Source organism: Corapipo altera, unplaced genomic scaffold, assembly GCF_003945725.1.
Source record: "Corapipo altera isolate COAL_440 unplaced genomic scaffold, ASM394572v1 22, whole genome shotgun sequence".
Taxonomy (NCBI): domain Eukaryota; kingdom Metazoa; phylum Chordata; class Aves; order Passeriformes; family Pipridae; genus Corapipo; species Corapipo altera.
In genome coordinates this window covers 14,883,421-14,897,823 of record NW_020884886.1, presented here as the reverse complement: position 1 = coordinate 14,897,823, position 14,403 = coordinate 14,883,421, and the positions used below count along the sequence as shown (strand labels likewise).

Sequence of the window (14,403 nt, the reverse complement as noted above, 5' to 3'; positions counted from 1 at the left end):
CTTCCAGTACTAGAAATCATCCTGCTGGTGCGATGCAAAGTGCTGGAGAACATGCCAGTTCCTGCATGGTCACTGAATTACCAGCTGGTTTCTGGTGGTCAGGAGAGGCTTTGCTTGATCTCTCCTCACTCCGCAATCCCACTGCTCACCTGTAGCTTTCTAGGCTTCTGCCTCAGCAACCAAGCCCTGCAGACAACAGAATACAGAAACTTTTATTTCGTAAGTTGACCCAAAACTGATGGCAATTACTCATTTCTAAACTTAGACAAAGTTGGGGTGATAAGTACTTCACTTGCCAACAGGTGGCCCGTGTAAAGGTAATGATTATTTCCCCATAAAGTGTTTGTATAACAAGCTTTGCTTTCATTCTGGGAAATGTGAAATTACATTTTTTAGTAACAAATTGTCAAATGGCAAATGAAACTGTTTTATTCTGCCTTAATTTTCTTAATTATGGCAAATAATTCCCAGGAATAAAACTGAAATGTCTGACTGTTACAAGGGAACATTTGAATCTGAGAGAAACATGTTAATCAACAACATTTTAAAGCAAGAAGCTATCAAAACTGAGGCAATTCCATGAAAGACCTTACTTCAAAGGAATTATGTTTTCTAAAGTATTGCTGAGTATCAGCATCAGTATTACTGCCCTCCATCTTCTTTATCTTTCCCTCTGCTCTCCATATTTTTAAATTAAAATGGCTGAGAAGCATCAGTGTGTAACACTCATGGTCCAAAAACACATGAAGAATAAGGTCCTACCACAGACCATGGTTCAGAGGTCTGGTTTCCCAATCCCAAATGCATCTAGGACCTAAACTAAACACAGTGGTGCTTGCCCTGGCTGGTGCAGAGGCATCTCTGGGTACAGACCAGCACAATTCTGGGCAGCTCAAGAGCTTTACTGAAAAAAAATCTGAGGTACTGAGCTGACTAGGATTTAAATGGATTTTTTTGACCATACAAATCAGACCTAGGTGCCTAAATCTTGTGCCATATTTCTGTGGACTTGGGATTGCTGTACTAGTGAAGGACCTGCCTGCATGGTAACCAATGCAATGGCCAAATCATTCTAATGAAGGGTATATATATCTGAGTCCCTGTGGGACAGAGAGAAACCTGTGTCCCACTGAATAACAGAACTACATAGAATAAATAAATCTGGTCAAAGCTTTGTCCTTTTTTTTGGAAAATAAACCTACCAAACCCAGATTAGGAGCATTTATTATGGTGGTTTGCAGTTTCCTACAAGGATCAGTGTATTTTGACCGTTCCATCCACAAATCTGTCATGAAGGTAAAATATGACAAATAAATCAGTGGATGAAGCAAAGGCTGATAGAGTTGTAAAAAACAATTAGGAGGAGCCAATCATGTAGCACTCAGTATGTGGGATCTACTCAAAAGGGATAGAGCTGAATGCAAGGCTGTGGCATTTAAGAGTAATAAACACAGGACATGCCTGCTACATGGGACATAACACCAGCAAGTGGTGCTTCTATAAAGGATTTGAGGCTAAAATTGAAGGGGAAAAAAAAAACAACTCCATGTGGTTTGTTAGTAGGTGTGAAGAAACAAGCCTTGGCAATACCGAAATGTGGGAAGAAGAAGTAGCAATGTTCTTCATCCCTGTATATAGGAAAAGTAAAAAAAGCTGAAACCCTAGAGAATTGCCCAAAGACCCACAAGCAATTTTAGGTGAAAAAAGACTAATGGTGAAGAGTTCAGTCTGCAAGTTTTATTAAAAACATAGAGTTGTGGCTTGATTGCACAACTTAAATATCACTATAAGACAAAAGCTGAAGTCTTGGAAGACTCTTTAGTCTATCAGAGAAAGGCTTAACAAGTAATCCTATCTGGAAGCAAAGCCAGACAAATTCCCATGAGAAATACAGCATACTTGCTTGTCTGATGACGAGATTAGCAAACATGCCGTATAAGGAGGAGAGGAATCTACAACTCTTTGATTCCTTAAAGCCAAGGTCCCTTTGGAAGATATGATTTACTCAGATAAATATTATAAGACTCAGTGTGCAAATAACAATAAAATGTAATGGTCCATGTCATATACAATCACTCATATTAAATAGTCTGGTGGATTTTTCCAGTTTTAAACGTCAATGAATTAACAACTCTCAGAGTTCCAGAGTGTGTTATTTAGTTGTGCTCAGAGAGGAAGCCCACTGCCTTGCAGCTAAAGTCAATAGCAAGATCATCTCCCCCTGTATATCTGCATTTCTTGCTCTTTGCCTGTGTTAAAATGCTCAGAATCAGGTTTCTGAGATTTGCCTTCCTCTTGCTGGCTTAGCTTGCAGGTCTCTGTTGCCTGTCTTAAGGGAGTGATTCTCTTCAGCTTTTGTGAAGTCCTATTGTAATAATGGAAGACAAACATGTCAGACATTGTAACACAAGCAGCAGGCAAGTCAGAAGCTTATCAGATCACCCTTTGCACAAGACAACAAGAATTGTCCTCCCCTGAGGCTAATATGTAATGTAATGTGTGAAATGTACTCAACTGTACTCAACAGTTACTGCGAAGGTCTAGAGGAGCTGTTATCCTATGGGAACATGCTTCTCATGCATTTGCCATCTTTCACCATGGAATATGCCACCTGGCATATTAACTGAGGAATGACTTTGGCATCCTGTGGCAGCAGCTCTTGATGCCAGGGAGGTACAGGCAGGTGATCCTCAACCACCTTCCTCAAAGAGGGGCTGTGCCTATGTCCAGGATACACTCCTTCTGCAGTATCACTCCTCAGGCTGCTGTGGCTAGTTCCTCTTCTTTTCTGCAACCTTAGTCACAGTTTGAAAAACAAACTTGTAGAACTATAGGAAAACAAAACAGAGAGGTGGAATTCTGGTGGTAGCTAACAGATTTTAACAAGTGTCCTTCTTTCTTTGCCCAGGTTTTATCAGGCTGTGAATGAGTTTGACACCATGACCGCTGAGGACTCCACTGCAAGGATGAGCAATGATTCCACCAATGTGTCTACCACAAAAGTCCCTGAAGGCGTTGCTGGTGCGCCCAATGAGGCAGCTCTGCTGGCTCTCATGGCCCGCACTGGATATAGCATGATCCAGGAGAATGGGCAACGCAAGTACGGTGGCCCTCCTCCAGGCTGGGACGGCCTGCACCCTCCTCGCGGCTGTGAAGTCTTCGTGGGCAAAATCCCCCGTGATGTCTATGAAGATGAGCTGGTCCCTGTGTTTGAGTCTGTTGGCCGCATCTACGAAATGCGCTTGATGATGGACTTTGATGGGAAGAACCGTGGGTACGCCTTCGTGATGTACACACAGAAGCACGAGGCAAAGCGTGCAGTCAGGGAGCTGAATAACTATGAAATCCGCCCTGGCAGGCTGCTGGGTGTGTGCTGCAGCGTGGATAACTGCCGGCTCTTCATTGGAGGCATTCCCAAGATGAAGAAGAGAGAGGAGATCCTGGAAGAGATCGCCAAGGTGACAGAAGGTGTGCTGGATGTCATTGTGTACGCCAGCGCCGCAGACAAGATGAAAAACAGAGGTTTTGCCTTTGTGGAGTATGAGAGCCATCGAGCAGCAGCAATGGCCAGGAGGAAACTCATGCCGGGAAGGATCCAGCTATGGGGACATCAGATTGCTGTTGACTGGGCAGAACCAGAGATAGATGTGGATGAAGATGTCATGGAGACTGTTAAAATTCTCTATGTAAGGAATTTAATGATTGAGACCACAGAGGACACCATTAAAAAGGTCTTTGGTCAGTTTAACCCTGGCTGTGTAGAGAGAGTGAAAAAAATACGTGATTACGCCTTTGTGCACTTCACAACCAGGGAAGATGCCATTCATGCCATGAACAACCTTAACGGTATTGAACTGGAAGGCTCATGCCTGGAGGTTACCTTGGCCAAGCCGGTAGACAAGGAGCAATACACTCGCTACCAGAAAGCAGCAAAAGGAGGGGCTGCAGCAACGTCCGAAGTAACTCAGCAACCTAATTATGTTTACTCTTGTGATCCATACACACTAGCATATTACGGATATCCATACAATGCCTTGATTGGGCCCAACAGAGATTACTTTGTGAAAGGTTAGTAAGCACAATTAGGGGATATGATGGGCAGGTTTGATCTCAGGCTGATGCAACCCAAGGTCTGCCTGAGCCAAAGGACAGATGGTGCTATGCAATTTTTTCTTAAATACTCTTTTATAGGTATGTTTTGCCATATTTCTGTTTGGTCTCACTGTAATTTGTGACTATACAAATTGTAGTTATCTATAAATAATTGGTAACGTACAGGCTAGTAGAAGGGAGGCATCAAAAATATGGTTAAGAATGAGATAATGGACCAAGTATGGGATGGGGAAGAGAGAGATCTGGGTGCTATGAGTGCTGTACTAACTCTGAGTAGGTCTAAGGATTCCAGCTTCTGATGTCTCCTTCCAAAGAAGGAAGCTGGATCTTAGGTTTTAGCAATCATGACAGAGTGCTCTGGAAGTGTGGGTATGATGACCTGGTCATCCAAAGGGAGAGATGTCAGGGAAAGCCTTAGCTGGGAGCTCTCTAGATATCGTTTACCCACTGCATTAAAATGACAGCCGTGCTGTGTCCTTTATAAAGTAATTTAAGAACTACAAGCAAAAGGAGTCACGTGAGTGCAAAATAATTATTTTATTGTGTATATTTTCATTAGTTATCAGTTACAGTCATTAAAAATTAATCAAAAAATCTGTTATTCATAAAGAACCCTATCAGCACCCCTGGTGCTACAATTATAATTACACAATTATAATTATAATTCCAGGAGTTAGAGTTTCCTGAAATTTGATGTGTATTTCCATATAACAGGCAGTTTAGCATGAATATATTCTTAAGTACTTATATAAACCAAGTATTTTTAACCTTAGTCTATCAAGAATTTCAGCTTCTCCTCAATTTCCAGATTTGTACGTGCCATGGACTATGAAGGAGTTGACTGATAGCCTAAATATTCAATTAGAACATCACTGAGTGCATTAATACTGCAGTGTTCAAAGTACTGTCGTAACACTTGTAGAGTTAACAAGATAAATAAAAGCAGTATTTTTGGAGATGGGCTATGTTCACATTTCTAATAAAATAGAGAGAAAACAAACAACACTAGTAAAAATATATGCAGTGGTGGGACAAAGTTGGTCAAAGGCCAGGTAGAGGGTCCAGGTACCATCTCCACAGGGTCCCGTTGTGGCCAGTTGAAAGATTGGGTCTCCTCTGGAAGACAGCTGAAAGCAGAAGCTGTTCCTAATGCACAGAAATCACTTTGAGGATCCTCTCTGCTGAGTGCATTGAACCCTTAACACTTGCCACAAGAGTTGCACAGTATAAATGAGCACCAGTATAAATGCTCAGAAACATCAAAAGCAAAACAAGTATAGGCTTGCTGGCTGCTTCTAAGGCACTGCTGTTTTCCTAAGCAGGTTCACTAGGACTCAGATCATACTGACTTCAACAGCCACATCTCTAAGCACGTGCCTCTGGATCTCAACCTGGGGTCAATCATGCTCCCCATGGGGCTGTTGCTCTCTGTTATTCACCATCCTCTTCTATGTTGTTATCATAAGCAGGCAGCATACGAGGCAGAGGGCGAGGTGCAGCTGGCAACAGAGCCCCTGGCCCTAGGGGTTCCTACCTGGGAGGATACTCTGCCGGCCGTGGAATCTACAGCAGGTACCATGAAGGCAAAGGAAAACAGCAAGAGAAAGGATATGAACTGGTTCCCAACTTGGAGTTACCAGCCGTCAATCCGGTGGCCATTAAGCCTGGTGCAGGTTAGTATGTGCAAGGAGGGGAGGAAAGTAGGGGTGGCGGGCAAGTCTCCACTCCAAGCTCTCTGTCAGGCATGCAAGGGCTCCTCCAGGGCCAACCCACGACTGCAGCGGTGAGGACAGCCCCAGTGCTCCCCTGTGCTAGATACCTCCTGGCTCTAGCCAGGCTTTCTTCAAACAAGCGGCACATGGCAGGACAGGGGACAGGATCATCTGGGAACTCTTGAGGCCAAAGAAAAGAAGGGCTGAAGCAATGCCCACCCCTCCCGTCCCCATTTCCACTTCCTCAGGAGGAAGCAGACTTTCCTCTCCATCTAGTCATGTACACTAGAGCATGGTTTCTAAGAGCAATCTTCCTCTCTTTCAATGTCTTCAATGCTAATTTCACCCTGGGAGATTCCTATCCTAAATTTCCACCCAGGCCAGAACTCTCCCCTTTAAATTTGTTTTTCTCCAGTGCTATGAGGCTGAGAAGAGGACCTGGGGCTTTCCCATTGCAGGAAAGTCCCTGACTGAGGCAAGCTCCTCCATCACCATCAACAGCATGGAGAAGGAGCAATGCAAGGACCCCTCAGGGTCCAGCTTGCAGCAATACAGTACATACAGGAGAGTCTTCATCTCTTCTGGGCTGTGGCAAGCCAGCCCAAGGGCTGGGGCAGGAGTTGGCCCCTTCTGCCACTTTCTCAGCTGACTATCCAGCCCTTGCCATTCCCACGTGAAGAAGACTGGAGATCTGCAAGTACTCAGGATCCTGTTTGGAAAGATTTTTATTTGGAAAATTAGCCTGGAAAGAAGGTCCTTGCAGGTGATGGGGACAAACCGCCTTGCAGAAGTCCTCATGTCTTCTCCTCATTCCTTTCCATGTAAACTGTAACTGCAGGGTCTAAGCAGTGTTTAATAATAGAGCTACAGTAGTTTCCCAAAACATGCTCCATACTGTCAGTGAAAACTACAGCTTGCATCTAATGAATCATAGAATCATAGAATCAACCAGGTTGGAAAAGACCTCTGAGATCATCAAGTCCAAGGCTGTGAAGATTTCTTCATAACAGTTGGGTGAGTCAATGTGAGAAGTCTAGAGACAAAGGAAGGCTGTTAAGATTGGAGCTATTTCCAAAGAGAGATCAGATTTCATGAGAAAACTACCCACTCAAAATCAGAAAATATTACCGCTTTGTCTGTTTGCAGAGATACTTCAGGAATTCCAGGTATTACTAAAGGATGCTTGAAAGGTGATCTTTGAAATTAATGCCTATTAGCAGTGTCTGTATTCCATTTGACTGCCAAACAAAAGCTTGAACCTCAAGTCTAAATGTTTCTACACTTAAAGCATGTTGAGATTCAGATTTTTTTTATCAGATCTTCCCTGCTCGTATAGTTCCAGCACAGCCTTTGAACACAGAAGTACCAGTTCTGTTTTCTCCAACCAGATCAGCTGATCCAGTGAGAGGTACCACATGCAAGACTTACCTCTCTTATGAAGAGGGTATGACTCTGAAAGCACATTACCAGAACAGAGGAGTAAAGATGTACCAACTCTGCAAAGTTTCCTACCTACTGTCTAGAACAATCTTAAAGCTCATTTCTTTGCAAATGGTTAGAAAATTCCTGAGAGGTCACCCCAATACCCTAGCTGACTGTTCCTGCTTTTCTGCCAGAGGTTACTGCAGAATGGAGCATGTGAACTCTTTGCCTTTGCCTGGTGAGAAATTATCCAGGATATTTAAACCAGAAATAAAACTGGTTTGAGCTGAGCAGGTGGACTCGGTGTAAAAGGAGAACTGGAAAATCTCATGAGTGGGGGTCTCTGCTTGAGGAAATAATAGTATTCCACTCGTGGAGGAAACATCTCTGCTGGAAAGATATCTGGTTGCAGTCTCCAGGATCAAAACAAGAGTACTGCTTTCGGGCACGTCCTTCCAGCAAACAGAATTGCACACTTCCTCATTGCAAAGTTTCATTGCACTGAAAGAAACCTATGTGCATATTTGGCTTCATTTCTGACTTACTGGCTGCACCTCCCATAGGTGCCAACATCACCTCTTAGTCCATCACCTATTATTTATTGATTACTTTGTTTTCTTTGTTAAAAGGCTTGCAAGCTGAATGCTGCGTGAAGTGCCAGTGAAGAGCTTTGGACCACTAACCCAATGTCCCTGCCATGGGCAGGGATGTATTTCACTAGTTCAGGTTGCTCCAAGGCTCATCCAACCTGAACTTGAACACTTCCAATAACTGGGCATCCACAACTTCTCTGGACAACCTGTTCCAGAGACTCATCATAGAGTATGCCTTCCTTACATCCAATCTAAATCTACTCTCTTGCAGTTTAGAGCTGTCACCCCTTGTCCTATCACTACAGGCCTTACTAAAACGTCTTTCATGTAAGCCCCCTTTAAGTACTGAAAGACTACAATAAGGACTTCCCGGAGTCTTCTTTTCTCCAGGCTGAACAACCCCAACTGTCTCAATCTGACTTCACAGCAGAGGTGCTCCAGCCCTCTGAACATTCTCTGGAATGTTCTCCAACAGGTTCACATTCCCAGAGCTGGACGCAGTACTCCACATGGACAGTTACCAGAGCTGAGTAAAAGGGCAGAATCACCTCCCTTGAACTGCTGGCCATGCTGCTTTTGATGCAGCCCATGATATAGCTGGCTTTCTGAACTACAAGCATATGTTGCTGGGTCATGTGCAATTATTGTGATTATTGGAAATGCTTGGCAAAGCACCTTTCTTCCCTAAACAATGCCATGAAGCTCTGTTTTGAACCATATACAAACTCACCATCTCTGAACACTATCATTCTGACCAGAGTGTTTTCCCTTTGTCTGAAAGACTGTGGCTCAATTTATTTCATGTTGTTCAATTTTGGCATGATGGAGACTTCCAAAGAGCAATTTCTTTTTTTTTTTTTCATTAAATAGATTGATTTTGTAGCAGACAGATGGGATAAAACATATTTAGCCAAGCTAGTCCTGGGAAATGCATAATAGTAAATCACCTGATATTTCACAGAGTTGGCCAAAAGAGGGTATGTAAACCAGACCAGTTGCTGCCTGTAACTTCTGGAGTACAAACCACATTTTTCTGTCCTGAAGCTGCTCTTCCTATTGATCTCAACAGCTGGAGTGGGGACCCCACTGGGATACTACACACTCCTATCCATCCTTGTGCTCAGGCCACAGTCTTGGTCGAGGGGAGGACAAGAGGTTGTCAGAAGGGGCTGTGTAAATCCAAGTCACAGCTTCCAGTGCCCAGCAGGACTCTGGCCCTAAAACATCCATGCCAGGATCATGGGGAAAAACTCCAGACAAGCAATTAGCAGCAAGTCCATTACTATGCATCAGCCATGGTGCTCCCACCCATGGGTAGGACAGAGGTGCCCCAGATCTCCTGCATGCACATGAGGCTAGCTGCCCTTGTAAGAGCAGCACACGATCACTGCTGGAGAGTTTGCACATCTGGGAGGGAGAGCTCTTTGAGATGAGGTCATGGAAACTCTTTCCCAATGCATCTGATATGTCTGGTCTCTCCTAGTGGCCATCCCTGCCATTGGTGCCCAGTACTCCATGTTTCAGGCTGCACCACCAGCCAAGATGATGGAAGACGGTAAAATCCACACTGTTGAACACATCATCAACCCTATAGCTGTCCAGCAGGACCCAGCCAGTGCAGCAGCTGCCGCAGCAGCCGCAGCTGCAGCTGTAATACCAGCAGTCTCAACGCCTCCTCCCTTCCAGGTGAGCTCAGCATGGAAGTCCTGCTTCCCATACATCCCACTTCCCATACATCCTGCTATGTGTGGGGGGAAGACTAGTCTCTTACCCTGCTTCTGTTCAGGAGATACTGTTGAGGATGTTACGGTACCCAACAGCCCTGCAGTTCATCTGACCTGTCTTAGACATCTGCTCATTGGGCGACTGCTTTCCCCACTATGGGGAACCCAAACTGTGAGGGAGGGAACAGCCTCCCATGATGGCATAACTCTCAATCAAGAGGGTATGCACTGCCTATCCCCCCATTGTCTGCTTCCCTTCTAGGGGGTTTGCATTTCAGAGTGTGGAAGCAAGATGTAACAACAAATTAAGCACTTCTTTTGAGGTCTTTACCCTTTCCTTTCAGGGTCGCCCCATCACACCAGTGTACACCATGGCTCCCAATGTGCAGCGGATCCCCACAGCCGGGATTTATGGGACAAGTTATGTGCCATTCGCGGCACCTGCTGCGGCAACAGCAACAATAGCCACGCTACAGAAGAACGCTGCTGCTGCCGCTGCTGCTGCCGCCTATGGAGGATATGCTGGCTACATCCCCCCAGCTTTCCCAGCTGCCACCATCCAGGTGCCCATCCATGACATCTACCAGACGTATTGAGACTGCCAGCAGAGGAGGATGGCAGAGAAACACACACTGAAGGAACACTTTACTATTTATGAAGAAAGAACCGTCTGCGAAAGAGTAAATATTTGGGCTTGGTAAACTGATGCAGAAAGTGAAGAATGCCATAGAAAAATGTGTTCGAAATATTTTCTATGCTTGAAGGTTTCACTAACTTTTTTAGGCTATTTTTAAAATTTAACAGGCCTATATTCATACATTTCCAAAGGACCTCAATGCATCCAGCCCACCGCTGACATGCATTTATACGCATTGTAGTGGGATTGCATAGGGTCTTTTTTTTTTTAGCAGTTATATTTTCAATATATTTGTGGTATGAAGGTTATTTTTTAGTAATTTCTGCACTCCAGAGATGTCTATTTTGTAGTGCCTTTAATAATATATCAGCTATATATTAAAAAGCACACCTGAGCAGCTAGGGAAAGTTTTAACAATATATTTTGAAGAATATATTCAATATTTAAGGAATACATACCTTAGTGTTTTGTTTTGTTTTGTTTTTTAAGAAAAAAACAACATGTATCTTATTTAAAAATTATACTGGAAAGTGCAATTTGAAAAATGTGCAAGACCTCTGCAGTTTTGTGCTGGCATTAATACAGTCTGCTTTTTCTTATTTGAAATCACAAGTAACTAATACTGACTGTTTGGGAGAAAGAGAAAACGAAAAAAAAAGCCTTCTCACACATACCTCTTCACAGTGTGATTTGCAGGCTTGTCTTAAGCAAAGGAAAGGCTCCAAGTTTTCCTTAACAACTGGATTTTCTATTTATTGAAGCTACTTGTAGTTGGAACATGTGCAGAAATGAGTAGCTGCTATTTTATGCAAGGTGTCTTGACTTAGATCTTCATCCAGTATAAAGCCTAGGCTCTTTTTCAATGCTCTTTATTTTATTCTTTGAAGTATATGTTGTAGTGACTAAGAATGTATGCTGTCAAGAGCAGCCATGCTCTCACTGAGACGATATGCAGCATTACTTACCTATTGCTCCATCATGTTCCATGAGAAATTTCAAAGGTACTAGGTGTGGTAGTAATACTCGAATTAGTGAAACAGGGGCTAGCCCCCCTCCCAGCCTCCCTTCCACTTTTAATTTCCATTCTCCGCAACTGGAGTTGTACATGCACATTGAGGCGGGAGTGATTAGACCCAATGATTTTAAGACATAGAGCTTGTAAATATCTTTTAATATACATTTTTAAAGTCATTTTATGTTGCAAATTTACATAGTATGTGGTTTACCACAAAACAAAAACCTTTTATTGCGATATTATAAAAAAGTTTGTTTTATTAAGAAGTAAATATATTATTGCAGTGTTTTGTGGCCTGTTTAAAGGCTTTTATTTAGTAGTGCAGTGAATGTAAAACATAGTAAAATGGTAAAGAAATATCTTGCCCTTTGTATGAAGTGCATCAGCTCTGCAAACACAGCTCTGGTGACACAAGGTGCATAGCAGGGAGTCAGTAAAAAATGTTCCTTTACTTTTTGTGGTATAAGTACCTACCAAAGGGGTTTCGTATTGAGTATATTTTGAAAACTGAATCGCTCTCAGACTGCATCCAGCTCAGTTAAGTGACCTTTTTAATACACTTCTTCTGCTTGCCCCAAAATTGAGCAGTTGTATTTTAGGTGCTCTTGCTCAGACAAGCTGAGCTCCCCTTGACCCTGTCGACCCATTACCAAAAGCACTGTGAGGTTAACCATTAGGTCGGACTCTGCCCCTCCACGCCCCTTCCCGGGATACTTTTTGTTGTCTGTACCTGCCCATCTGAAAGCACATCCAGACCTCAGCCTCCAGGCCCTGCCCCTGTGTAGAGGAAGAGGAGGAGATATGGGCAAAGCCTGGAGAGCAGGAGGGAAAAGCCCCCAGGGGGACTCCAGCGCTGTATCCTCCCGTCCTCCAGGTAAGGCTTTCCACGGCTCAGCCATGGGTCCTTAGGCCATGTACAAACATCCCTGGGGCAAGAAAAGGCAGTCTAGTACTTTGGGCCCCTGCTGGCCTCCTTACAGCCCCATGTCATGGCTGACTCACAGAGGAGGGAGGAAGGGTGATGGCTTCCTTCCCAGTAATCCTCTCTGCCAGCACGACAAGAGTCCTGCCGCTCACAGAGGTGGCAGGAAGAGAAAGGAGCCAATAAGGGCAAACCCTGATGTGCCCCAGGCCACCACTGGGTGCTGCCTTAGTCAGGGCAGGAGCAGGGAGTACCCAGGGATGGAGGCAGGACCTGGGGAATGCAGGCAGCCAGATCATGCTGAGCCTCCCGCCCATGCCTGTCTTTTACACTTTCTTCTAAACCATTTCATGTACACTACTACTGAGGTAAGTCTCATAACTTGAAATGTGAACATCTCTAGGTTAAGAACAAACTATTCTAAGGAAAAAAAAAATATATATAAAACAAAGCCAGTGTGCCTTATTCTCAAAAGAGCTGATATTTTAGATATTTTATTGTATCTCTGTTCTCTGTATTGTCAGAAGCCTCTGAGTTTATTTAGTTCTTGCTCCATTTACGGTACATTTCTAGGATGTAGTGAATAAAGCATTCTTTAAAAACAGAGACTGTTATTTCATTGCAACATCCCATTCTGCCAAGGCTGTGCTCTTCTCTGAGCTGGGAAAAGGGCGTTTGGGGCAGGAGGTGAGCAGGACACTGCAGTCGGAATCCCCATGATCTCCTGCAGGGAGGAGAGATGAACTGTCCCATTGGCTCCGCCACCCCACCACCTGCAGAGGACAGTGACCTCCCCAGCATGCATACTGGGTATCTCCCCATTCTTCCAGCAGCTTCTGAACAGCCTAAATCTCTTTTTGCATCCAGTTTAGAGTCAATGCCTGGATGTGGATGGAGCTGAAGCTGGCATCCCTCTGTGCTTTCCATCCACCCAGTGCACAAACACCTGTAGCTCTGTTGCATGTCCTCACTGCAGGGCAGGAGCACTGTGGACTGGCACATCATTTTCATCTCAACATGCTTCTTGCTTCAAATGCACAGAAAGCTAAACTGTGCCTCTTGGCAGTATTTGCAGCTCTCCAGAATCCTTAGCTGTATCCTTGGTGTAAGTCCACCTCAAGAAAATTTGCTGCAAATACCAATTCTGGAGAGAAGAGCAGTGTGAGGCAGCAGAGAAATGACTTTATGTCATTTTCCAGAAGCCCTGCTAACCAGAGAGGTCCCACTTGCCAGGAAGGTATCAAATCTGACATCCATGTACAAGACAGGGCAGAAGGAGAAACCAGGAAACTAACAGGGGTGACCTTAGTGTACATACACTTAGTGTATGAGGGAAAGGCTGTGAATGTTGTCTGCCTTGATTTTAGTAAAGCCTTTGACACTGTCTTCCACAACATTCTTCTGGAGAAACTAGCTTCCCATGACATGAAGGGGCGTACTCTTCACTGTGTAAAAAGCTGGCTGGATGGTCAAGCACAGAGAATGGTGGTGAACAGAGTTACATCCTGCTGGCAGCTGGTCACAAGTGGTGTTCCCCAACGCTACGTGTTGGGTCGAGTCCTGTTTAATATCTTTGCTGATGACCTGAATGAGGGGATTGAGTTCACCCTTAGTCAGTTTGCAGATGACACCAAGTTAGGGAGGAGTGTGGATCTGCTGAAGAGTAGGAAGACTCTGCAGAGAGATATGGACAGGTTGGATCAATGGCCCAAGGTCAACATTACGAGGTTCAACATGGTGAAATACTGAGTCCTGAACTTGGGTCACAACAACCCCAGGCAGTGCTACAGTCTGGGGGCAGAGTGGCCGGAATGCAGACCAGCAGAAAAGGACCTGGGGGCGCTGGTCAACAGCAGCTGAACATGAGCCACTAGTGTACCCAGGTGGTCAAAAAGGCCAATGCCTGTATCAGAAACAGTGTGGCCAGCAGGACCAGGGCAGTGATCATCCTCCCCCTATACTTAGCACTGGTGAGGCCACACCTCAAATCCTGTGCTCAGTTTTGGGCCCTTCACTACAGGAAAGGCAATGAGGCACTGGACCAAGTCCAGAAAAGGGCAACAGAGCTGGTGAAGGGTCTGGAGCACAAATCTTATGAAGAGCAGCTGAGGGAGCTGGGTTGTTTAGCCTGGAGAAAAGGAAGCTCATGGGAGACCTTATTGCTCTTTACAATTACCTGAAAGGAAGTTGTAGCGATGTGGGGGTCGGTCTCTTCTCCCAGGTAACAAGCAATAGGACAAAAAGAAATGGCCTCAAGTTGTGCCA

General features: G+C 44.5%; 1 protein-coding gene across 9 annotated transcripts in view; it reads left to right on the top strand.

The window, feature by feature from the left end:
- RBM47 (RNA binding motif protein 47) overlaps positions 1-13,793 on the top strand; it is an 81,226-nt gene extending 67,433 nt beyond the window's left edge. For 7 of the 9 annotated variants that reach the window (XM_027642907.1, XM_027642908.1, XM_027642910.1 and 4 more), the window contains 4 exons: positions 2,909-4,068; positions 5,580-5,786; positions 9,324-9,526; positions 9,909-12,742. In XM_027642907.1, coding sequence (XP_027498708.1) covers positions 2,909-4,068; positions 5,580-5,786; positions 9,324-9,526; positions 9,909-10,160 — 1,822 coding nt within the window. In that variant the 3' untranslated portion in view covers positions 10,161-12,742. Of the gene's footprint in view, positions 1-2,908; positions 4,069-5,579; positions 5,787-9,323; positions 9,527-9,908; positions 12,743-13,781 lie in introns of those variants that run through there. The other 2 variants (XR_003527580.1, XM_027642906.1) reach the window with 2 other exon arrangements.
- The last annotated feature ends 610 nt before the right edge of the window (positions 13,794-14,403 follow it).